The 26,978-nt window shown below is 39.8% G+C and overlaps 1 protein-coding gene across 1 annotated transcript; it reads right to left on the reverse strand.

Moving 5' to 3' along the window:
- Nucleotides 1-239: 239 nt before the first annotated feature.
- Nucleotides 240-26,212, reverse strand: mRpL1 (mitochondrial ribosomal protein L1). The gene is made up of 9 exons (XM_067111472.1): nucleotides 26,017-26,212; nucleotides 23,929-24,121; nucleotides 15,413-15,503; nucleotides 6,590-6,709; nucleotides 5,164-5,331; nucleotides 3,286-3,400; nucleotides 1,980-2,098; nucleotides 1,278-1,382; nucleotides 240-547 (listed from the first exon to the last, which is right to left on the reverse strand). The coding sequence occupies exons 1-9, from the start codon at nucleotides 26,039-26,041 to the stop codon at nucleotides 449-451; spliced, it is 1,035 nt and encodes a 344-aa protein (XP_066967573.1). The 5' UTR covers nucleotides 26,042-26,212; the 3' UTR covers nucleotides 240-448.
- Between the last annotated feature and the right edge of the window lie 766 nt (nucleotides 26,213-26,978).

Consider the following 26,978-nt stretch of genomic DNA (forward strand, 5'->3'; position numbering starts at 1 on the left):
TAACCAACATCTATGGTACTGGTACATGGGGTTCAGTTTCTTAAACATGAAACCTAGCACCATCAATGTTACATTCCTATCTCTCAAAATCTAAAAACTTTCTTGCCAGTTGACTAGATACACACACCATAACCTCCTTTGTAGAGGTAACAAAATATCCTCTTATAAAACTTACAGACTAGAGCTTTAAAACTGCAATAATAGTAATACATTAATATTTATAATAAAACCAAAAACTATTCTTTTTCAATATAAGTGTATTATTTACAACATTACATACACTGATGGAAACTCGTATTTCATTGTTACATAATATGAAATACATATACAGTAACTGTCAAATGCATTAATTATCATCCACAGTATAATATCTGATATTATAAAATAAATTCTAGTAAAGTTACATATGCTGTTAATCTAAATTCTTCAGTGAAAAATCTTGATCCATTTATTGAACTGCTACTTCTGCCTCCACAGTGCTACCTTCTATATACAAATCGTGATTAATTTTAAACTGTTCCTTACTTGGAGGAGAACGGATGACAACCTGGAACACAAAATTAAAATAATTTTAAAATTACACAGACCCACAATATTCATATTGGAAAAGGACAATTTTGGTAAGCGGAGAGTGTTTTTATTGAAATATTCATTAAAAAATCCATAGATTTCTTTGTGGTCTCGTTCGGTGGTCTAGATTCTTTTTCTATTTCAGGCTGTGGTACTGTCGACATGTTTCGACCAGCTCAATGGTCATCCTCTGGATGTGGTTGAGAAGGATCTTGAGAAACAAGGTGCTTGGGTCGGTATTTGTAGGGGGATCTTGATCGGTGCTAAATTATGATTGGCTGCCCAGGGCAGGTTGTCTCAGGCAGAGCCTTCTCTCCCGTGTTGATGTTCAGGGCTCGTCTTATGTCCAGAGGTTGAACATTGAGCTGGTCAAAACATGTCGACGGTACCACAACCTGAAACAGAAAAAGACTCTAGACCACCAAACAAAATCATGAAGAAATCTGTGGATTTTTGAATGAGTATTTCAATAAAAACACTTCCTGCATCCCAAAATTTACCTTTTCCGATATGAATATTGGCCAGTTGCTGACCAACATCACTGAGCCTGAAAAGCAAATTATAAGGAAAATAGAAAAGATCCTGTATAAGATAAATTCACAAAATACAGCCATCCTTTTCAATAAGACCTGTTTGAAATAGGGTCTACTTCCATCAAATAATAATAATACATCCACCTAATGAGTTTATTTTCCAACTCAACTTACCAATGATAAAAGGTCAGTTGATTTTCTCTGGTTTGGTTTCTTACTGTCTATTGCTTTTAATAGACAGGCAAAATTATCTTCTAGCTGCTCATCTGTCATACTCAGCTGAAAAAATAAAATAAAATTTCAAACACTTAAGAATTCTTATTGAAAAATAACTCTTAACTCTTATTGAAAAATAATTCTTAACTGAAAGTAAAATAAAATGAGTGTGTAATAACTTTAACTAAAAATACTGAAACGCTATGAACAAAAAAAAATTACAATTGGAACCTATTTAAATTATAATTTAATTATCTCCTAAGCAACTGATAAAAATAATAAAAAAACAGACAAATTTAAGAGTAATAATGCAGGACAATGTCTACTCCCAAGGAAGAATACAGTATCTTTAAACCTATGTGAAAAAAAAAAACTAACTCTAGCTACTTGCCTTGTAGTAGCCAGAATACTTTAGGAAACAATCAGACATTTGTGATGCCTTTTATACATACAGTAACTAGGTACCCTATGACAAGTTTGACAATGAGTCTAGCACTATTAAAAATGATTTTAGTACTGCCTTCATGACATGTCACCTACCAAACAAAACACCATAAACAACTTCTTTGATACAGAAATGGTAATGTGATAGTGTAATAACAAAATTTGATTACACTTATAGGGACACTACAGTCCTAAAATAAACCACTTTATACCAACCCTTCCAAATGGAACCTCAATGGTACCAAAGTCTTGGTGGTATTTGTCTTTGGTAGATTTGTATTCCACGCCATGTATATATCGATCTATAATGGGTATAAGGTCACTGCCTGCTGTACCTGTAAAAGAAATGGGTGCAATCAGAAGAGGAATTAACATTCTTAATCTAATCTTGACATTACTGTATTGATATTGGGTTGTTGAACACTGCTAATTTCAGGAAAAGAGTCCAGTTAAATACAAGCTTATGAGTAACGAATTTCTTCAAATGTATAAGAATATTCTCATGCACAAAGCCTGAATGACTTAATAGAAAATACTATAAAACATAATTTTTAAATTTTACCCGTGTTTTTTAATATGAATTAAATTTCGAAACCTGATACCAAGTATTCATATTCTTTTTATCTTATTATTTATTTAGCAAAAAATTACTTCATACATATTGTAAACATCAATCAATGCTTACAATACAATGTCAAATTTCATCTGAAAGTTTGGCTTAAAAGTTTTTTATATCAACTGAGTATATTATTTGTAAAATGGGAAACCACTGATTCTCAAGGACTTCAGTCGTTCTTTGTAGCACCTGAAGATCACCTTCAAGCTGATATTCAGACTTTATGATCTGTATTTTATTTTTAAATACATGGTTATGTAAAAATATCTTACATTTTGTTACAGGTACATATACTGCAGTATTTGTTATTTGTAACACCAATGCAAGTCAGCATCAGCTTGATGAAGATAAATACCATAGTACTATCAAATAATTATTTATGTACAGTAGCATCATATGAAATTTAGTGATTATTAGTTGGTATTTCCAGTAACCTGCAAGAAACACTGCTTACAAAAATAAAGCTACCTAAGGCTTTCATTTCTCACAAAATTCTTCTCCCATAAATTCCAGCTACTAATTCTCCTATTTTGTCTACACTAATCCTATGCTTTATCCAGTATTTTCATAAAGTTTACAAGGTTCTTTACCCCAGCCAAAAGTTATAACACTTCGAATGAGCTAATAACCTGTTATCAGCTGTTCCCAAGCACACACTAATTGGTAAGGTGATATCATTAGTAAGGGCCTCCAGAGTTCATTATACAAAAACCCTCCAAATGAAATGCTTTCCAGTGCCTAGCAGTCTTTAATTAGGCAGCAGGTGTGAAGAACTCTGGGACAGGTGCTTTCCACACTCGAGAATTTCATAGGTAAGTATGAAATTCTCGAGGATGGGAAAAAGCTGAAAAATAAAAGGATAAATTCCAGCTGAAAATTATGTCATAAAATCAGATCTTCACTTACCATTTCTAGTATTAGGAAACTGTCTCTTCATCAAGCCACGAATTGCAACAAGTTCAGGCAAGATGTCCACCTCACTCACGACATAATTGAATTCCTGCAAATTTACCTCATCTTTCTGTCAAAGGAAAAGACAGTGGTCCTATACTGATACAATTTCCAAACCTCGAAATTCTAAGAACCTAAAAGCATTAAAAATATTAATTACAATCTTCATCTTCAACACTTCAGTCTATTTCTAACATTTGAACATACTCCAGCAACTTCCTTATTTATAAAGTGATTTTTCCAATACACATTAATCAGGATTCTTAGTTTTGTAACCATAACTCAAAACCCACTCTATTTGCTTCATATCAATGGGATGCTTATATTTATCTGTAATTCAGCAATCCATTTACATTTCACTAATGGTGTTAACTCATTTTTCTTTGTTAAAAAAGTTTTTATTTCATATTTTACAGACAGTATGAAGATGGTGTAATAAAACAATGAAGATGGCAATAAAGCAGCCAAAGCTGTAACTGCTTGTCAAGATCAAAAGCAATCCTGCCACAGACTCTTTCAACATCTCTAAAACCCAACACATCTGAGAAATTGCAGTTTTATGGATTAGTGAATCTGATAACATAAAAATCAGAAAAAAACCACTGTTGGAAATGAAAAAGAATGCCTTGTTGAAGTAATTCATCTAGTCTTCGAACTAGTCCCACTTACATATTTCACCTAAGTTTAACAAATAGTCCACATGACCCGATCCATGTGCAGAGAATGCAGGTCAACTAACAATTAAACAAATAAGTGATGTAAAAACATCATCCACAAATGAATGTCTAGTTTGGAAAAGAATCAATTTAGGAAATTTGGTAAAAATCTTCATCTTCTTTGGGGGAAATTCAAAAATTACACCTTAAGAGAACTATAGCTGGATTTTAGTACTGAAGGCAAATGTAAAAAGGAATACACAGGAGCCATAAACATACAAGACAGGAATAATGTATTAGCTGTACAATGTTGGGACAAAAACCATACTATCAATTCTGAAGAAAGCATATTACAGCAGTAAAAGACAATGACACTAAAAACACACCATAATTAAGGGGCATTTGTCAACTCACTAACTACAATACTGTACAGGTAACTGGAACCAAAACATCCAGCAGCCTCGATAATATGAACAACAAAGTAGTCCCTACAAGAGTCAGACTTACTAAATCTGGTCAGGGTCAATGACTGTGAGAGAAGGTTTATTGATAATCCCCAGGCTGAAACATGGCAAAAGATTTACAAGAACTACATGGAAGTATACAATGAACTGAAGAGAAGATAAAGAACTAGGAGATATACAACAGACAATTCAACTATTATACATCTTTAATTTGGTTGTAATAATGTTGCTGCTTTTTTCATTAATCAACTAAATGTTGTTGAAGTCCATGCTATACTATCTCAACACTACTGCAATGGTATTGCCTCTGTTATGAAAACATGGAGCTTTTCTATTTTGGAGAAAAATTCCTATAAAAACCAATGTAAACTCATGAACTGCATGAAAATAAATCTACTCAAAAAGTTCAAAAGAACAATAAAAAGTAAAACATGCAAATTCAGGTAATTCCAGTTGTATTTATTATCTGAAAAATTATTGCATCCAAGAACCCAAAACCAACTTTATGAGCAAAATGTACAATACCATAAATACTACTTTCAAAAAATAGGACACCTAAAACACTATTAATATAAAATAACAATAACTGAGTAAATTTTTTACAACTTTATTACTCCTGCAAGATTTTGAACAAAGATACAAGCTATCTGAATGTTCAGGTACCATGTACGTATATTTAAAATTTAAACAAACTGATGAATTATTATACAAACCTGGGCCATTTTGATAATTTCTGGACCTACGGCAAGAGCGGCTCCAGCTTGACGGGCATAATCAATTACCTCTTGTTTGCGAGATATGACAAGTAAATTTCGTTGCTGACCTGAATCAAAAGTATGGGGCAGATTCACAACTTCTGCAATTGGATCCATATAGCGATTCTGAAAGAGAAGGGAAACCTTCAAATATTTCTCCGTAAAAATCAACTTTAAACATGCGGGAGACAAAGACACGTACTGTTTTCCGTAAGACATTTACATAATGAACAATAGTAATCATCATTTCAAAATCAAAATCCAAAGTACCCTGTGCCACTTTTATTTCACATATACAAATATAACTTTAAAAATATTGCATTATCAAGACCCACAACCACAAACTGTGGAACAATATCTTTCTCTCTCTGTGGCACTTTTCTCATGGCTGCCTCAATACATAGATTCTTGCTGTTGATCTTTCTGGCACGAAGTCAAATTGACAAATGGCAATTTTAAAAATTACCTCAAGCCTTTCCTGTAGAACCTTTCCCATGCTGGACTGTATTTCCACTCCATGCTTGCATAGTCTTACTCTTCTATGTTTTCACCCTAGCAGTCCATCAACTGTTCTTTTGTATATCATTATTATAGGGTCTTTTCCTATTCTTCTGGTCCTATGTCTTTATTAGGTTTTCATATATTCTTGTAAGCTCAAGGAAGATTAGCTCTCTTGCTACTTTTATTATGTCAGAATGGTCCTAGGCTTTTCTAATGCTCATTGTCCTGAGGGTCCTTTTAACCTCTAAATGTTCAGCTCTCTATTAGCCTCTCTGTTTTGCCCAAGTCATCCAGTTCATGTACATATCTTCATTGAGAAGTTTCTCAAAATACTGCCTCTATCGTTCCAGTAACTCTTAATTTTCACAATTACCTTTTCCATTTTCTTCTGTCATATCTTTCAAGGAAAATGCCAGTACATATGCAAAAATCTACATTTACATCTCACTCATTTCATCCACGATAATTTTGGGGAGTGTAGTATGTTAAGCCAGATTATAGTATAAACTGTCCGACATCTTGTGGGATATGTTAATAAGGGGTATGTTATCACAAGGAAGCACTACCAAATAATCAAGATGAATAAATGGAGGCCAGAAGGTAAATACAATACTATTTTCTCCTAGTATATTCATTATCTATGCGTGTGTGTGCACTTACTGACAGAAGTATACCCCATTTGTGAACTGTCTAATTACTGTACATGTATTTATTGCCTTTTACTCTATTACAAACCTCATTCAAAGCCAAGGTTGCTCCCTATGCAAGCAAATGTAAGAAAATAAATTAATAATTTTATGATATACTGTACTGTAGACTAAGAAAGGGTACACTGTCTATACTGCTCTAAAAATTCATGAAAAACGAATGAAAGATTACAAACCTTTTTATCTAAATTCAAGTAGAGCTCCATGTAAGCATTTATACATGCATCTGGAACATTATACTGAGTCTCATGATGTGTTTCACGGTGCATTGCAATGGTTTCTCTCAAGCTATACATCTGAAAATACAATAACATTACAAAAGTATTCCATAATTTCAAATTTGCTGACTGACAAGGAAAATGTTGTAAAGAAAGAACCTGCAAAAAAAAAAAAAAAGACCCAGAGTAGCAGCTCCTTCTTCATTACTATATCTTTTAAGAGCACTCTAAAAATTTGAAATAACTGTAGATGAAATATTTCATCTCCTTATGTGTAGCATTTAGAAGAGGACATTACAGAATTCTGAAGAGGTCATAAGGTTAAAGTTAGTATTGTTGCATTGTGACTTATGTACAGTATGTATTTATAAATAACCAGTTTAGATTTCTGTTCTTTAGTATTTCCCTATTTTGAAGGTGTTATAAACTTTAAGTTTTTAGTTTAGAGTACTGTTATTTATACATCATGGTTAAGATTAAGAAATTTAAAGTTTCTGTTCCTAGATACATGTTTTTTGAAGATGTTAAATACTGTATCTGAATTTTTATTTATGAGTATTGTGACTATATTATGATTTGGTATTCATAGCACCTAGACTGATGTTAAGAGCCCTTGCTCCTCCTCAGTCCATTACTAATTTAAGTAGTGGGTTTGCATGAAAACTATTGCTTTATATTTAAACATTTCACTGAGATTCCATTACATAATATACCAACCAAAAATGACTCTACTTAAGCTCAGTGATGACTGCCCCAACATCATGGTATGTGAAGGCAGAAGAAACACAAGAAAAAACAAGATACCAAAAAATCTAGAAAACAAATTCAAGCTACAAATTTATCTTTATAATTTTCTTGGATGAAAGTCAGTCTCATGGTACAGTGAATTCAACATTAAAATGAAGTTTTCATAATAAAATTAATATTGTAATACTTACCTGAACACCTGAATTAGCCCTGGTTACTGACCAGCCCGAACTATGTCGCCATAATTTTACACACAAAGTGGGTAATTAACTGTAAGCGTTACCAACGTTACATGAAAAATCTTGTCAAATGAGTTACCTGAGGTACCGTTGGCAATGCTGCTGCAAATACCAGCTGACAGAGGCCGGGATCCCTAATTGAGTTATTCACTATTCAAATTGAAGTGGGGAGGAGGGTGGGAATCATTCAGGCGTTCAGGTAAGTATTACAATATTAGTTTTATTATGAAAACTTCATATTGCAATACACTGCCTGAACACCTGAATTAGCCCAATTAACAAAATTTTAAAGGAGGCGGGTTCAATCTAATTCAGCCCGACCTGTCAGCAGAGAATAGCAGGTAACTCATTATCAGCCTACTATGTGTAAATGAATGTGTCCTCACCTGATTATTCAACTCAGTACGTGAGGATGCCTGTAGAGAAAGTAACCCCCGACGTCAGTCTCATGTTTAAGGTACTGACTGAGTCAAGCTGCCTCCCATGTGGTATTCAATACCTCTCATGAATGGAGGGGAAGGATGAACCTCCTACGTGGCTATTCAAAGCCTCTCATGTATGGAGGAGTACGATGAAATTCCCATGTGGCTATTCAGAGCCTCTCATGTATGAAGGAGAAGTTGAGAGTGCAGGATCTAAGTTCTGGACCGCCCACTGACACCAATGACTGTGCAGGAGAAAATAAACCTACTTGGTCATCTGGATCTGCCTAACCCCAAAGCCCTAACAACAAATTAATATTCTCAATATGAACCCTGACTGACAGATATTCTTAACTTCATTAGACTACCATTACTACATAAAATTCCCCTCTCCCTGACCTTACCCTATAATTATAAAATCAAGTTGGCCGCAACAAAAGGACCCAGCGAGTAACCCTTCTCCGAAGAAAACTGAACATCTCTGAGGTAAAACATCGTGAAAACCGACACCAACTTTCAAGTAGCCACTTCTAAGATCGCCAACACCGAAAAATTCTTCAGGAAGGCCGAAGAAGTACCCTCCAACACTTGACTAATAACCTCTCGCAAGAAGAAACTAATCGCATTTTTGGAAATGGAACGAGATGGATACTTAGGGGAAACAAATAAGGTTCTAGGATGAGGCAAAAGTATCTCGGTCTGAGCCAGATAAACTTTAAGAGCCCTAACTGGACATAGCAGCATTTCAGAAGCGTCACCTCCTATGAAATCATCCAAAGACGCAACTTGAAATGCTCTGGGAAGAGAATTTGTTTCCGATTTGGATTTAGCAACAAATTCCGGCAAGTACGAGAGAAACTTGTCCTTCCCCGAGAAGGATACCGTCCTAGACACTGTCCAAATCTCTCCAATTCTTCTTCTTGTAGCCAGAGCAACTAAAAATAATACCTTCTTAGTTAATTGCCTTAAGGACAATGACTCTACGGGTTCGAATGTTGAGGATCTTAACAAACTTAAAACAGCCGCTAAATCCCACGAGGGGGCCCGAAGCAGAAAAATCTGGATGCTCTATTTTAAAAGATCTTAATAGATCGTGTAAAATTCTGCTCGTCAAAAGCCCAGGTAGATGAAACCGGAATGTGCTACTGAGCATTGACCAGCAATCATAGAATAAGATCATTTCTTATTCTTTCTCAAAAACAAGAGGAAGTCTGCTACTTTCATCACTGGCGGACGTGAAATACTATGCCCTCTTTCCGGCACCAACTACGGTACATCGCCCACCTGGCCTGGTAAAGTTTCCTGGTTGAACTTCTCAGACAGAAAGACAGTCTTCGAGCCACTGCCTTAGAGAGTCCTGAATGACAGGCTGCTCGCTGGACAGTCTCCAAGCAGCTAGCTTCAGCACGCGGAGGTTCCGATGGAAGTAATGGAAATGTGGCTGTCTGAGAAGATCTTTCCTCTCTGGAAGGAATACTGGGACTTCTGTCAATCTGTCCACAAGGTCCGGAAACCAAGGTCTTTGGGGCCAGAAGGGGCATATCAAAGTCATCTGCGTGTTGACGCTGTTTCTGAGTTTGCTCAGAACTTCCTGGATAAACCCGAAAGGAGGGAACACATATACTTGCATGTTGCCCTAGGAGTGTAGTATTGCATCCATCCCGCAAGACATGGGGTCCACTACTGGGGAGAAGTAGACCAGAAGACGGAAATTTAACCTGGTGGCGAAGAGGTCCACTGTCGCTGGCCATCTCTTCAACAGAAGTTGCACTTCCTTTTGAACTAGAGTCCATTCGCCCCCAAGAACTTCCTGCAAACAACTCAAAGCGTCTGCCAAGACACTGAGTTTCCCTGACACGAATTGAGGGACGAGAGACACTCTGCGGTTCTCGCACCAACGAAAAACTCTTTGTGCTACGCCATTTAACGCTTGTGATTTTGTTCCCCCCTCTTTCTTGAGATATGACACCGCCGTAAGTTTGTCACAAAACAGTGCTACTGTCTTGTTGCTCACTTGATCTGAGAAGCAACTTAGAGCCTCCTCGATTGCTCTTAACTCTCTGAAATTTATGGACTCCTCTCGATCCAGATCCCTCCAAAGGCCTTGGGCCTGAGATTCCTCTAGGGTCGCACCCCAACCCCGATCTGAGGCATCTGTATACAGATGAAAATCTGGCAGAGGGGTCCAATCTTATGGCGATGGTCAGATGGTGTCGAAGATCCTTCAGGCAAGAATCGTCCCAGACTGAACACGTTTTCTTCCCGAAAGTCCCAGCGATTCCTGAGACACACCTGCAGAGAACACATCCAGAGACGAGACCCTGGAACAAGAAGCGAGAGGGAGGACATACGACTCAACAAGCTTTTCCACAGGCTCACTGGTTGAGCTCTGTTTGACAGGAATAACTCCAGTTGGCTTGGAATCGCCAGAATCCACTCTTCTGTTGGGAAAGCACTCAATAAACGGTCTGAATAGTCATCGCTAAATAAATCCTTACTTGCGCTGGCATTAATGCGCTTTTGTCTAATTGACTCGAATTCCTAGAGTTTGACACAGGTTCAGTAGGAAATCCCTTGCCTGCAACACCCCGTCCACAGACGAAGCCTGAACAAACCAGTCATTGAGATATCTCCTCATCCAAAAACCCTGACAATGCAGTATGTCCAAAACCGGACACATTACCCTCGTGAAAACCTGAGGTGCTGTGGTCAGACCGAAGCAGAGGACTTTGAACTGGAATGTTCCAGATGGACCCGAGAAACGAAGGAACTTCCGAGATTCCTGATGAATCGGAACCTGGAGATACGCATCCTTGAGGTCCACTGAAATCATCCAATCATCTCTCCGAACTGACCGCAGCACTGACTGCGAAGTTTCTACGTGAAACTTTGTCGAGACAATCAACCGGTTGAGACCCGATGATCTATAATGGGTCTCCAAGATCCTCCTGCTTTTGGGGCCATGAAGATCCGGCTGTAAAAACCTGGAGAAGGGGGAGCGGGCTCTAATGCTCCCTTCTTTAAAAGGGCTTGGATCTTTGCTGCCAAAGCTATTCCCCTGATGGAGGATGGGAAATAACTGGGAACATAAACCAGGGAGTCGGATAGGGGAGGTCGAGAGTGAAAAGGGACTTGGTATCCTTCCCTTAATGCTTCCACTACCCAACTCTCTGCGCCCCATTCCTTCCAGATGTTCCAGAAGGGAGCAAGGCAACCTCCTACAGGCACAGGCGAAGGGAACATCTCCTACTTCCGAAAACCCTTCTTGACCGACGAAGGTTTTGATCCCAAGGTAGAAGTTGAAGTCTTGGAGGCAAAGCGAACCTTCTTCGGTGGTCTTATGGGGGACTTGGAACGAGAACACTTAGCCGGAGATGACATTCTGGACCCTTTAGGAGATCTGGAACTCTGAGCTGCTACCCGAATCACAGTTTGTTGTGACTCTACTGCCGATGTCAAAGAGACAAAGTTTACCACAGAAGAGACATCCTCCTCCCTGAAAAGACTGTTGCTGAGCGCAGAGGGAGCCCTCAACAGAACTCTCTTATGAATCTCCAGATAATGAGGCAGCAAATGATTCAAAAAGAAATCCCTCCTTTTCTTCCCAAAGAACGTCGTACAGCCCGCAGAAATGTTTGCCTGGTAAGCCAACCCCATGGAAACTGAAATGATGAGGTTATCAAACAACACCGAATCGGAAGGAGTATATCCATCCTGTTTAAGGAACCCCATTAACCTGGACAACAACCACATAGAGTGGGACAAAGCCTCCGACTGGCTGCGAAAGGTGTCCTACAAGATACAAGCCTTCCTAGATGTAACTGAGACAAGACGATTTGACGAGGGAACCCGAGAGAGAAGAGCCTTAACAGATTCGTTGAGAGGAACCCTGACACTGGCAGAAGGGTTACCTGCTACCTTATAAAACCCCTTCCAAATAGGAAGCAAGGTTGAATACTGCTTACCCGACCCGATAATAGCAGCCAACCTAGAGTCCACTTCCCTCAACGCCTGCTCGACTCGGCCAAACCAGACCAGATTCTTTGATGTTTGAGAGACTACTGGTTTCATTGCAAATAGTGATTCAAACACTGCTTGATTTGGTCGAGTAGGCTCCTCCAGAGCCTTGGACTGCGGATAAAGAGAATGGATCAAATCCACCATCCGCTTATACTCATTCTCATTAGTTGGAGAAAAACCAATATCCGGTACTGGATCCTCTTCTTCAAAGGAACATTCTTTGTCCAACTGGTCCGACCGAAACGGAACAAGAAAAAGAGACAGGCTGACCACTAGCAAACGCTAAACTCAAAAACCTGGAACTCGTTGCACCTGGATGAGTGAGACCAACACCTGACATATCTGTTGCGAACCTATTTGAGCCAACCAAAGTCGGTTGCACAAACCCCGCACCACCCAGCGACGATGATGCAATACCTGGGCCGGCCACAGCTGGGCGACAAACACTCACCCCTGAGAGCGAAGAGGTCGCAACACCCGATCCACACAAATCCAGACGAATCAAAGCCGCATGAGAACGGGAATCCGGAACTGAAATCATGCTGGTTAAGGAAGAAGGGGGAAACACTCCTTGATGACCCGGAATCAACCCAGAACCTACACTGAACGACTTAGATGGAGGAACAGGGAAAACTGCAGGAAAAGTTGAGAAAGAAGATGACGAAGAAGGGGAGAAGAAGGAAGAAGCCACACTCGGAGTAACCACCGGAATGCCTACCGCCGATGTTGGACAGGTGGAGAACATACCAACTGGTCCGGAACTCAAAGCAGTTTCAAAAGGAAAGCTACAAGCTACCGAACTCAAGGTAACTGAAGAAGGCAAATTACTAGCTATTGTGGAGAACGGATAGGCTGAGGAAACTATCAGTACTGAAACACTGAACTCTGGCGCAGGCGAACCGCAGACTGCCGTAGCATCCGTGAGAATCGAGGAGGATAAATTACGGTTAGAACCTGTAAAGGATGAAAATGAGTTGCTGGTACCTCCGCAACCACCTGAAAAGCATCTAGATCGGATGCCTGAGAAACTACAGGATTCGCAAAAAGTGATACAGAATACGAATCCGTTACAGGTACCCCCTCCTTTAACCCCAAAGAGAGAGAGGGAGCCGCTGAAGCCCTAATATCAAAGGGTTGACCCAAAGAAAAGTCTTTGCTCTGCTGAGTTAAAGGCAAAGAAACAGGATGAGCAAACAAAGAACCCGAAGAGCCCTCTGAAGAGTGGACTGAAAAAGAAGATTGAGACAGGGCAACGGACGAAGGCTTAGAAGAACTTGGGGAAAAGGAAAATTCCGAAGCAGCCGAAGAGGCCATAGATTTCAAAGAAAGAAAATAGACCGATTCTGTTCACCCCTGATAATCTTGATAGACATCATCGACAAATTCAGGAAAATTCTTTAAGATATGATGATGAATACTGGAAAAACCAAAATTAAAACATTGCCTAACTAGTAATCTATAATGTTTAAAGAGACCCAACAAATCAGCATTATATTCAGCAACACTGAAAATCCAATCGCCAGACGAGAGAAATTTAACCCCTGAAGGAAAAGGAACCTTCGAAGAAGGAGCATTCTCCAAAATTTCAGAAGCAGATACATCAGAAACCAAATCTAAACGACCCTCCACGGGTTTGGAAACCTTGTGTTGCAAAGAGCACGAAGCAGGAAATAAAACCGAAGATAGATCTACGTGAGGCCGAAATATTAGCGACCCCATCCAAACCTGAACCCGAAGACTGCACCTTCAACTTCTCTTCCTGAATAATTGCTAACATATTATTCCTACTCGTCTGTGTCATTCCTAATTCTAAATCAACCTTAGAACTTACACTTTTAGAGGGAAGGGGGAAATCTGCCGCCAACACTGCCTGCTCCGCACCGGGGGTGGGGTGGGGGGCAGATCCTACCTTCGAGGTTTGCAGTTCTCCATGACCCCCGCACCCGTTAGAGCCGGTTCTGGAACAGGCAGGGGGGCTGAAAAAGAACGATTAGAATCCACAACACCAGTACTACTATCACTATCTTTAATTTCAGATAATTTAGTCATAAAGCTAGAAAATAGACTAGACATACTAGCTGATAACAAGTCTTCTAACTTCTTGAATAATTCAGACTCTAATGCTTCCTTATCAAGAGCCTGTACCTCTACAGCTGGTTTTGACCTACGCTTACTCTTAGAAGCAAAGGATTTTCTATGCTTTACATAATCTTCCATCTGCTCTACCGACCAAGACCTACACTCATTACATCTTAGGCTGACATTACATTGAATCTTTCTACATGATATACACAAAGAATGTCTGTCGTGTTTGAGGGTACTCATCCTAAGCTTGCAGGCTGTGCATGATTGATGAGCGGTAGCATCCCCAGCAGTAAAAAGCTCAGTCATTAGGGCTGTAGCAAAAGTGGAAGCAGCAGCGCTAACTGAGAGGGGCATCTTCCTGTCTGATTTATCCATCTCAAAGTCCAAAAAAACAAAGCCAAAGTCAAAGTAGGGAGAAAAGATCCAAAACCAGTCCAAAAGTACAAATCCAGGAGAAAAGGGGCGATGAAAACGGCCCAAGTCATTATCTGGTATCCAAAATATTTATATGGGGGTCGGGCTAAAGACCAAAAAGTTCACTGATGCAGGATACATCCAACCAGCAAGGCGAACTGATAATAATTGGGGATCTTGGCCTCTATCGGCCAGTATTTGCAGCAGCGTTGCCAAAGGTACCTCAGGTAACTCATTTGACAAGATTTTTCCTGTAGCGTTGGTAATGCTCACAGTTAATTTCCCACTTTGTGGGTAAAATTATGGGGACAGTTCGGGCTGGTCAGTGACCAGGGCTAATTCAGGTGTTCAGGGAGTGTATTACAATACAATATTTGTGGCTTGATATTTGTGAATAAATTAAAAAATGGAAAATAAAAAGCTGATTAAAATTGAAACAAAATAATGCACTAATGGCTGAAATGGTGTCATGATTAAAATTCTTCACTGAAGAGGAGCCTCATTTCAGTTTTAACCCCTCAAAGGGAAGCTATGGCATACAGATGTAATTAATAGTGATGATGATGCCCACAAAGACTAAAATATACTGACCACAGGTAGATGAGGAAGTATGGATATATCAGAACTAATCAGGTTGTTAACACTGGATGGAAGTACAATCTTGAATAGCTTGCTCTCTGATACACCACAGTAAACAAAACTTAAAACAGAAATGTATATTGATAGATAAGTAATTTGAATCCTTTTACATGAGATGACAATGCAAATCAAGGTCCTACTTACAGTACATGTACTATAAAGGAGTAAGTATATTTCAGTTTTCAATATTACAATTCTAGAACCCAACACATTACCTTCCAACGCCAATACCTGGTGATCCATACATCATCTGTTGGATACTTAAGATGCTCCTCATATCTTCGCGGAGATCTCCCACCTCCCATTCTGAAACATTACAACATTAAAATTTGTTGCAGTTCTGACATCAAAAACATAAAAAGAAATAAATGCTTCATAATGAGATTTGTAATAACTATAATGTTCTAATACAAACCAATCTGTTTACATTTGCCTAATACTGAGATCATCAGCTTCCTGGACAAACACAAAAAAAAAAAAACCCTTACTTGGCCAGGTATTCCTATGGACAGCAAATCTGGTGGCAACAGTAGTGGCTAAGTCATTCTCCTGGGTCAGAAGGTGGGCACTTTTTACTGTAGAGTGTATATTGATGTGTATATTGATGGATTTCATTTTAAAAAAATCCTATTTTTTAAATTTTGTTTAACGCAACCCATACAATCTACATAAGCCTCAGTAGCTACTTAGGTAAGAGGGCCTTCATTCCATAAGAAAATTCAAACAATGACACTGAGAGGTAGGTGGCCTGAACAAACAAGGTAAGGATATCAGATCTTTGTACTAATAAGGGGTTGAGTCAGACTACATGCTGGTACTGAGACTACAAAATTCTTAATATAAGAAATAAGTAATAAAAGCCTCATGCACCATATGTGAATAAAACCCACTAACACTATGATCTCAAGGTCTATGGCTTCCCCTACCTAATTTTGACCTGCCACAACCAGAGGGTCAAAGAATTTTATTAGCACTGAATCTGATATAAGTAAAGTGGCCTAGAAATAATATGCAGGTCCAAACTTTGCGATCTCCAAAATAGCTGGGATACTTGAAATTCATACCAAGGGGGATACAAACTATGTGGTCATAATTCATGTAACACAGGAACTTGAATGTCCTGTTATTTAATAGGACTTGCCATAGAGAACAAAACACCACCAGTATATACATCTTGCTGCAAAGAAGGGCGAAGACATTATCAGTGCTGATTCCTAAATGGAGTTTTATCAGAGCTCCAAGAGCAGAGACAGGTAAAGGTCTAAAGGTCAGTGATATGAACAGCAAGGAGGCTTCAGCAGCCCTTGTTGCATCCATCACACCTCCCTAACTTACAAAAGTTGATTTTTTTCTGCACTGTAAACCTGTTATATGGCAGATCTATACTCTTAACATAGGGCAAAAATCTTTTGGTTCTGCAGATTTTGTCCCTTGGACCATCCCTGAAACTCTATGGAAGTATACCCCTAGGGGTCTTCCACCTTTCAATCGGTGGAGTATGTTGTTAAGTATTACTATACTGTACATATGTACCTGGAGCAACAGCAACAAGGTACTTAAGGCACTTCCAGCCCAAGAAAATGAAACACTAGGAGATATTTAAGTAAACCACTGGAACATGTCAAACCATTACCACAACACTAATAAAAAAAAAAGCTACTATATTTGATGGCATATAAGACCCCTCTTTTCCAAAAAATTGCTCAAAATATACACTGGAGTCTTATATGCAAATCTGATACGCTAATACCCACAACAGCGTAACATTACCCGCATTTACTAAAATACAGTACTGTCATTATTATCCTTATATTACAGTAAAATCCCCCCGTAAGGGCACCCTTGGAACTGAAGGGTTTCTTTTTATTTGAATTTACCAGCTGCATGAGAGAAGTCCTTCTAAAATGCCATACATGTATCCTAAAATGACATTTTTATAATAAAATAAAGTTTTATATATACTTACCCAGTAATTACATAGCAATTAGTTTCTTTTAACCAGCAGCTTGAAATTTTGAAATTGTGGGTCACACTAGTTTGTTTTGGTTATGGCGATGTGCCCCATCCACTTTCGGGTGTAAGAAGAGGTACAACATAGGGAAAAGCTTCAATTTGTTAATGCCCTTATGACCAAGAGGGGAGGCAGGAGGGCTCCGATCATGTAATTACAATACTGGGTAAGTATATATAAAACTTTATTTTACAATAAAAATGTCATTTTTATATAAGTAACTTACCCAGTAATTACATGGCTGATTCCCACATTGAATGGAGGTGGGAAGGTTGGACATACCTACCCCAAAACATCATTAATAGTAACGAGTTTGAGAATAGAAATTTGCTAACATTGAATAAATGTTGTTGAACCTTAACTGATAAGAGAGCTGCTACAGGTAGATACTGCCTATGGTTGGCACTCATCTTATCCAGCAGAGGCGAGGCGGTAAAGCCTTGAGGGCCTACTACTACAGTGGGAGCTTTGTAGTGATGGACTAATTTCCGAGGGCTAGCAAAGCAAAACAAGATGCCCCTGCCAAGGGTGCAGTACCACACAAAATAACCAGAGCAAATACTCACCATAACCACCAAAAAACCAAATTAAAATCACCAATACCCAACCATTAAAACCAAAAGACTGGAGGGTACTCCAAGTACGTAGTACTACCAGGTTCCCCGAAAAACTCAACACCCGAAGCAAGGTGAAGAGATTAAAGAAGGGACATTGCTTTCTACGTTTCCTCCCCCAACACCACGCCAACCATGAAAAACGGACCCAAGGTACTGCACTGATCGTTAGTAGTTTCGATATCCCTTAAGTAATGCGATGCAAACACCGACTTGCACTTCCAAAACGTTGCTTGCACAATTGACGTGAGGGATAAATTGCACTTAAACGCCAAAGACGTAGCGACTGCTCTTATCTCATGGGCTTTTACCTTGCAAGAGGAGAGAGAGTCATCGCTCACCATGGAATGTGCTTCAGAAATCAAGTTCCTGAGAAAGAATTCCAGGGCATTCTTAGACAAGGGTCTACAGGGATATTTCACAGAACATCAAAGGTTCCTTGAAGTACCACGAATGTTCTTCGTTCTGTAAGGATAAAACCTAAGGCCCCTTACTGGACAGAGAGTTCTTTCTTCTTCAGATGGGCCTACTACCTCAGACAAGCTCTTGATCATAAAAGAACGAGGCCATGGATTCGATGGCGATTTGCTCCTAGCTAAAAAGTCTAGGGAAAAGGAGCAAACTGCATTCCTGAGAAAATCCAATGCTCCTGTCCAAAGCATGGATTTCACTGGATCTTTTGGCAGTGGCCAAGGCGACCAAAAAAAGTTTTCCTGGTAAGATCCCTTAAAGAGGTAGATTGCATGGGCTCAAAATGTGAACTGGCCAGCCACTCAAGTACAGCGTCTAGATTCCAGGACAGCAAAAGTTTTTCCTTGAGTTTTGTGGTGTCAAAGGACTTAATAAGGTCAGACAAATCAGCCATTTAGTGGAGCGTAGGAACAGAAGAAAGTCCGCTATTTCTGCTACAGAGGTATTAGAAAGGACATGTTATTTCGTCCGCACCAAGACCTGGAGATGGACCATTTCGCCTGGTAGGCATTATCTGATGACTGTCTTCTGCACTTCGCAATTGCGTCTCCAGCTGCTCTTGAAAAGCCCTTCTTTCGGAGCAGTTGCCTAACAGTTTGAATCCTGTTAGGGCCAGAGAAGACAGGTTTTGGTGGAACCATCGGAAGTGAGGCTGCCTGAGGAATTGTTGCTTCTGTGGCAGCAGTCTCGGGAAGTCCGCAAGAAGTTCCAGCAGACCTGGGAACCACTCCTTTACTGGCCAGAAGGGGGCTATCAAAACCATGGACAGGTTTTGATGAGACCAGAATTTGTTGATGACTTTGTCTCACTAAACTGAATGGGGAAAAGGCATACAGATCTTTGCCCAACCAGTCCTGCAACACTGCATCGGTCACCCATGCTAAGGGATCTGGTACTGGTGAGCAGAAGAGAGGAAGTCGGTGATTCCTGGAGGACGAGATCAAATCTATCATGGGTTTCCCCCAGAACTTCCACAGATCCAGACAACTAACAGGTCTAAAGTCCATTCTGCGGGAAGGATCTGTCTCTGATGGCTCAATTCGTCCGCCAGAACGTTGAGTCTCCCCTGGATAAAACGCGTTGTCACTTGAGTGTCATTCTGGTGTAACCAAAGAAGACCCACTGCTGTTTCATACATGGAGAAAGAGTGGGTTCCCCCTTGTTTCTTGATGTACGCTAGTGCCGTTGTGCTGTCTGAATGCACTGCTACTGTCTTCCCGCAAACTTCTGAAGCAAAGCACTGTAGGCTCAGAAATATCGCCTATAACTCGTTTACATTGATGTGCCAGTTTTGCTGTTCCTTAGACCAGGTACCTGACAATTCTTTTAACCCCAAAAGAGCTCCCCAATCTAGGTTCAATGCATCTGAAAAGAACTCTAGGCTGGGGTTCAGAGGTTGAAGAGATTTCCCTTCTGATAGCCTCTTCCTGGAATTCCACCAACAAAGGTCCTCCTTGATTTCCACCATTACTGGGAACACAAACAAGTCTGGAAACTTTTTCCTGTTCCAGCTGGCTTTGAGGAAGAATTGGAGAGGTCTCAGGTGAAGTCTTCCCAAAGTGATGAATTGTTCCATGGACGAGAGGGTGCCTAGAAGACTCATCCATTGATTGGCTGAGTAAAAGTTTAGTTCCAGAAATTCTTCCACTGTCTGGAGACACTGGTCTCTGGAGACACTTGTCTATTTTCTTTGGGACTGAAAAAACCCGAAAATCCCGAGAGGATCATCATTCCTAAATAAGGAATCTCCTGAGAAGGCGTCAGGTGAGACTTGTCCCGATTTGATGAGAAGACCCAATTCTTGGGCCATGAGAAGAGTTGTTCGAATGTCCTCTGTACACTGGGCTTTAGAGTGGGAACATAGTTGTCTAGATATAGGGAGATCTTTATCCCCATCAAATGAAGCCATTTCGCTATGGGAGCCAATACCCTGGTGAATACTTGCGGAGCCATCGAGAGACTGAAGTACAGAGCCCGAAATTGGAACACCTTGCCCTGAAACACAAACCTAAGGTACTTTCTCAACGTTGGATGCACTGGAATATGAAAGTACGTATCCTGCATGTCAATGGACACCATCCATTCTCCCTGGAGAATGGATGCAAGGACCGATTGGTTTGTTTCCATCTTGAATGTTGTCTTTTTGACAAAGACATTTAGAACACTTACATCCAAAACGGGTTTCCAGCCCCCTGATGACTTGGGCACTACAAAGAGACGGTTGTAGAATCCCGGAGAATGACTGTCCTTTACTACCTCTACAGCCTCTTTCTGAATAAGAGACTTGACCTCTAGCAAGAGAGCAGCAAATCTCTCTCAGCCTGGAGAGTAAGCTGTCAATTCGATAGGCTTGCGGACTAGAGGAGGTTTGTTCAAAAAGGGGATAGTGTAGCCCTCCCTCAGGATAGACACTAGCCAGGGTTCCACTCCCTTTTGTTCCCACTGTTCCCAAAAGCGGAGGAGCCACGCTCCTACCTGAGTACGGAAGACTATGACTTCATTTCTTGGAGGAAGACCTGGAGGAGGACTTCTTGATGGAACACTGTGGGAAACGGGTATATGCTCTTGTTCTAGTATGTGTTCTAGAACGGAAGCTCCAAAAGGGAGTAGGCTGAAGTGGAGACGAAGATCTGCGAGGAAGAGTCAAAGAATCCTTGGGGCGTCTCGCAGACTGGGAGAGCAGGTCCTGAGTGTTCTTTTTCTGCAGGTCAGAGGCATTGTCCAGTACTGTAGCCTGGAGAAAAAGATGCATCTTGTCCAAGGGGGAGAAGAGAAGGGCCGATCTCTGAGACGGAGTGACGCCTTTCGAAGTAAAAGAACACCAAAGCTCTCTTTTCTTAAGAACACACATGGCGTAATTAGAGACTAGCTAACTCTTGTTTACTATAGCGAACACCCCTGTCAATACAGGAAAGTACTCCTAAGAGATCTGAAGAAATTTCTTGAGGTAACAAGGCAGTCTCTAAGCTTGCACGCTAGTGCGCCCACCGCCCAGTCTAGGACACTGATCACTTTGTAAACCTTAAAAATATTCTTGAGAAGGTGCACTAGTTCCGAAGCTGAAAACATAATTTTAGCTGAGGAGAAAGCTGATCTCCTAGCCAAGTTGATAAGGCTGGAGAAGTCCTCTCTGAGAGGAGGCAGAGACTCCCAGGGAAGGAGCTTCTCCAGTTGCATAAAACCAATAACTCCATCTGGGCAACTTGGAAGGCAGGAAACAAAAAACTGCTTTACCTTGCTCCCTCTTCTCAGAACACCACCCTTCTACTTCATTCAGAGAATGAAGAGAAGAGAACCAATTTCGGTAACCTTGAAGAACTGACTGAGGGGGCTTCTATAAAGAAAGTCAAAGCAAGAGATAAGTATCTCAAAATCCACTGCACGCCTTTTCAGCGGGCATGACTTGTTGGCATAGTGCCGTGAGTGCCTGGGACTAAAATCTTCAGAGCTGGAGGACATATATTGAGCACTTATTTGAAGGCCTTTCCAACAGCCTTTGGTTGCAGTCTGGGATTCATCTACATACTGAACTGAGGGGGCGACTGCTCGGGGGCAGACCCCACCGACCTCCCTTAAACTGCCAGTTTGACTCCCAGGTGCTGGGGAGTATGTCGGGGACCTTGGCCTAGGAGAATCAGCAGGCCAAACAGCCACCTCCTCCACTACCACTGCACTTGCACTGGGCGTCATGGGGTGCTCTGACTCACTCCTATCCATTAGCACTTCACTGATGACTAATTTAGTGATCGATTGCACAATTAACTTAAAACGACTGTCGATTTTCAACTCCAGACTGACGATGGCCTTGGGATCGGAAACGTGAGAGCTGGGTAAAGGAGAGTGTTGAACAGGTGGAGGAGATGGAACCGGATCGGAAGAAATTACAGGTGCAATTTCATCCAACTTAGTGGTTGAATCCTGACTAGCTAAAGCGTTACTAGATTCCCTAGCAACAGCTTTTCTCTTCCTATCTCTAGCTAGTTTCTTAAGATATGAATCTACAGTCTTCCACTTCTTTAAACCCCAGTCACTACATTCCTCACAATGTAAATCCACTGAACATGTTTGTCCCCTACACTGAACACAAACAGTGTGAGATTACTAAGATTCTTTAGTCAGTCTAGTATTGCAGCCTTTGCTACAATACCTAATACTAGAACTACTAGTGTCAAACAGCCTGGAAAATTCTAAGACAAGTCCAAAAATGGGCAAAAAGTCATAAGCCAATGATCAAAATTCGCTTAACACTATCTAAATAAATACTTCACAATCGAAGATAGAGCAAACAACCGGCAAGGTATAAATTTAAAAATTCAAGCAGCTGCCAACCACAGTCCTTCAACCACAGCCAGCAGAAACAAACTTAAGCTCTTTGCTATGTTGTACCTCTTCTTACACCCGAAAGTGGGCAGGGCACGTTGTCATCACCAAAACAAACTAGCGTGACCTGCAATTTTAAGCTGCCTGTTAAAAGAAACTAATAGCTATGTATTTATTGGGTAAGTTACTTATATAAAACTGTTATTTCATCATTTGCTTTCAATAAACAATTTTTCTCCTAAACTGTTCTTTCATCATTTTCTTTCAATAAACAATATTTTTCAGTTTTATCATTAAATAATTCCTAACATCTTAAACTAATTATCATCCTGTGCTCAACTTAAGCCAATGGCAGCGTGAGGAGTGCTTATATCCATACATCGATACAGCAGACAACAGATGCACTTAAACATGCACTGATGTATCAAACAGCACACCCAACATACTGAGAGAGAGAGAGAGAGAGAGAGAGAGAGAGAGAGAGAGAGAGAGAGAGAGAGAGAGAGAGAGAGAGAGAACCATCATAAAAATTAATGTCAAAATTAATAAAATGATAAAGAAGCAAATTCAAAACTGAAATGAGTGAAAAATTGATCGTTCCAGGAAAATGTTACGCAGGTGAGCCTGAGCTGACAGATATGCTTGAAATTATTTACTGCAGCTGAAGGGCCCTTTGGGGCCTCAATGTAAAAATGACAAGGAGGAAACTCCTCTGCTTTTGAGTGTCTGGAAAATGAGCTGGAACCATTTAAGGCTACTGTAAAATGACAGATGCAATTTACAAAGGTCAGTTTTGAGCATTCTTTCATGAACTATACGTACTGGATTATGATTTAGACCAGATGCCTTGCTGGTCTTTAGTGAAGCAAAATGCAGTGGACCTCATGAAAAGAGAATGCTACACTGTACATGGAATAGCATAAAAACAGAGCAGGGCAGATGCAATAGACCAAGAACACTGGAAAAGCTATAGAGAAACTGCTGAAAATTATGAAAAGAGATGACTTTGCACTATGAGAAAAACCTTTAGGCCCATTAATACAGAACAGAGACATAGTTGGAAACCCAAAATGAATGAAAAGTTTTACTTGCAAAGGATCAGAAATGATTTTTCCATTGGTAAACAGATAATTTTATTTCCTGTTGTGTGGGAAAACATATGACTTTGGAATAAATACAAAAATCACAACAGATTTAAAAATATCAGGCATAGCACCTGAAAATGCTAGGAATGACTGATGAGAATAAGTCACCAATGGTAAGATTCTAAAAAAGAATTCCAATGTAGACAACATTAGTTTAATTCCATACTTACAGCAACTCCATTCTTTTCTTGTAAGGAATATATTCCTTCTTCACTACTTCTTTCTTACTGGCTCTCTTCTTAGCTTCTCTCTTTGCTCGTGTTCCTTTCCGAGCAGCTTCTAAAATGGCAGCTGTGTGGAAAAACACTGGATTCCCTATCCACATCAAGGGCATTGGCTTTGTCAATAACTGAGCCATAGTGCCTGAAAAATTAACTCTAGATACATTTTTACCGTTCAATAATTTAAAAAACTAGAGAAAGTGATCTTACTAATTAACCATTTTCTAAAAATTCAGTCTCACTAATTAACAATTTTTTTTGTTTAAATAATTATTGCAATGAAAAATGTCTATTATGTTAAAGCCAATTTGGAACAGATCAGAGTTATGTGGGAATGTAACTGCTGCAGAGTTGCAATAATGAACATGAATAATTTGGACATTCAGTAAACACAGATTTCTTAATCTGCTCATGGTCAGTACCAAAATGATAAAATTAAAAGTGATGCATTTCTACTACAAAAAAAATTTTATTTTCAAAAATAAAATTTGGCTTGCGTTAGCTACCTTTTTAATAAGGTTGAATGCTCTTACTAGCTATCCTAGAAGATAATCCATATAAAAGAAGATAGTTTTACTCCCTTGTAGGAATAAACAATAAACATGAGTTATTGTCCATGTGCCCCATATATCTCCTAGGGAAAAGATGCCACAATCAAAGTAAAAGGAAGACATGTAAGTCTTCTAGCTGTACCTGCAACATGTAAGGTAAGAAATATGCTGTGTGCAATACATACTAAATGGCTAGCCTAAGGGGAAGAGAGTGGGTGACCCTTTGCTAATTTGCCATTAAGAACCTGGTGCGCATAATTAGCTTTAGATGGATTTCTGCATTTGAATTTTATGACTTGCAGCATTCTAGGTCACGTTACGATGGGTAGAAAGGTGGGGAGTAAGTGGAGCCCTGGCAAATGACAAGGTAAGGCCCTGCCACCCTAGGCTAGACCAGGGAAAGTTAGATTAGGATGCATCATTTTTCCCTCTATGTCATACAGTCCTTTAAGTTCGATCATGTTACGATGGGGGATGCCATGTGCATCACACCCCAGCCCAAGAGAGGTCTAGCTATATTAGGTAATCAACCTTGTGACATACTTGTCCTCTATAATGTTTTCCATGATTGATATTGATTATAGGCCTAAAAATGAGCCAAGTACTAATCAGGCTGTTCATGGGTAGTATGCAGAGTAGGGAGACAGGGATACTAAGCGTTACTTGGGGGGGGGGTGAAGCGCCCAACCAGGTCAGGAAGGTACGGTCTGGTTAGGTCAGGACATGGCATTCTAAGAAAGATTAGGATTTTTCGCGCCTACCCATCTCCCTACTCTGCATCCGCTCCATTTATTTTGTAGTTTATGTATTTTAGAGCAGTGCTCTTGGTAAAATTCACTTGTTTAAGGTCGCTCTAAAACTGGTTTTACAGATGTCTTTCTCACCCACCCTACAACTTTTATAGGCTATATTTGGGGCTGGAGAAACAAAACCTAGTAGTTTGTACCAACATAGAATTACCCATTAAAGTATCAAAGTATTTTATATTATCAGTTAAAAGCATTTTGACTGACCAAATGGTATTTCTAAGTATCAGCTCCGCACGGACTGTATGGAACGGTTCTGCGAATACAAGACATTAGGGAGCCATATGTTAAAGAAGGGACTGGCTAAGGAAATCTGTTTTAAAAGAAACCATACTACCTAACATACCCTACCTAACCTAACCTAGTAGGCCGTGTTACTTAGTCAGGGGGTTCCTCCTCCCAGAACCAACCTCCACCGTGAAGAAAACTCCACTTTTTACCACAAGTTCCCCAAAATACTATTGAAAATGTCAATTTCCAAGGTAATATCCGACGCGGAGCTAATACTTAGTTCTACCTCTGATAACATTTCTGGCAACGAGGATTCAAGATGTCGCAAAATATCGTCAGTGTAGGAGCCTTAAGCGGTGCATTGCTACCGATAGGTTACTGTCATTTGCAGTTCGGGCTCGGCCCCCTACCTAATGCTAATCCAGAGGCGTGGGTAAACTTATACCTACCTGAAAACCTTGGTATTAACAACATTGCCGTAACATTCGTCGAAAAACTCCTTGGAATACAATCGATAAACCGTAACTCGAAAGTCTAGCAATGATAATGAAATGAAACAGCCGTGAGTAACACTTGCACGGTCCACGGGTGAAGTAGGAGCAGTAGTAGTAATAGTAGGCAGGAATTGCCTTTGAAACGGCTCCCTTGCTAGTTTTATTCCTCCTTTGTTTGTGTTTGTTTAAGCATTTTGTCTCTGTAAAACCATAATTTTTATAAATTCTTTCCCTTCAGCAGATCTGTGAATAAAAGTATATTAGCTATCAATTCCTCTTTATTTTCCTGATATGGCTGCTGCACAAAACCACATCTATTTCTAACATGATTATATGCTAGGCAGTAGAATAAGAAATGTTTTAATTTTTTTTTCCTCACAGCACAAACATTTTGTATCTTCCCCTTTTAGCCTATTCCTACCATTTAATTCTAGTGTGCCTAGTCTAGCCCTACTGATCAGCATTGTTTTTTCATTGTTATCATACCAGATTTCTTCTCTTATGTTTTCTGTAAATTCTTAATGTTGTCTTGCCATTCATTTCTCTCTGCCATTCTTTTCTGTCCCAGTTATTTATTATCTCTTTTAGCTGCTTACCTTTAAGCAATTCAATTTTACTTAAGTTTATGTTTAATTCTTTCATATACTCTTTTACTTGCAGAATCCAAGGGATTTTCTTGTTTTTGCATTGATCCATGGTTATCTCGTATAGGAGCCTATTTCCACCACTCTCGATCAAGTTTATGTTTCAGATAGAATAGTTCATTCTTCATATCTTAAGAGCCCCTATTTCGGATCTTAATGCACAACTTGCTGTGTAACTTGGTGCTTTCAGAATTGTTCTATATACTTGATTGTCTACGTTTTGTAGTTCATTTATGGTTTTCTTGTCGAGTTTCATGACTTCCATGGCATACA

Source organism: Macrobrachium rosenbergii, chromosome 11, assembly GCF_040412425.1.
Source record: "Macrobrachium rosenbergii isolate ZJJX-2024 chromosome 11, ASM4041242v1, whole genome shotgun sequence".
NCBI lineage: Eukaryota > Metazoa > Arthropoda > Malacostraca > Decapoda > Palaemonidae > Macrobrachium > Macrobrachium rosenbergii.

Coding starts and splice junctions, on each gene's coding strand:
- mRpL1 (XM_067111472.1), bottom strand. CDS start 26,041: ATGTTGTTAATACCAAGGTTTTCAG. Junction 15,504..23,928: donor AAGAAAAGAATGGAGTTGCT/GTAAGTATGGAA, acceptor GTAATGTTTCAG/AATGGGAGGTGGGAGATCTC. Junction 548..1,277: donor CAACTGACCTTTTATCATTG/GTAAGTTGAGTT, acceptor TTTGTGTTCCAG/GTTGTCATCCGTTCTCCTCC.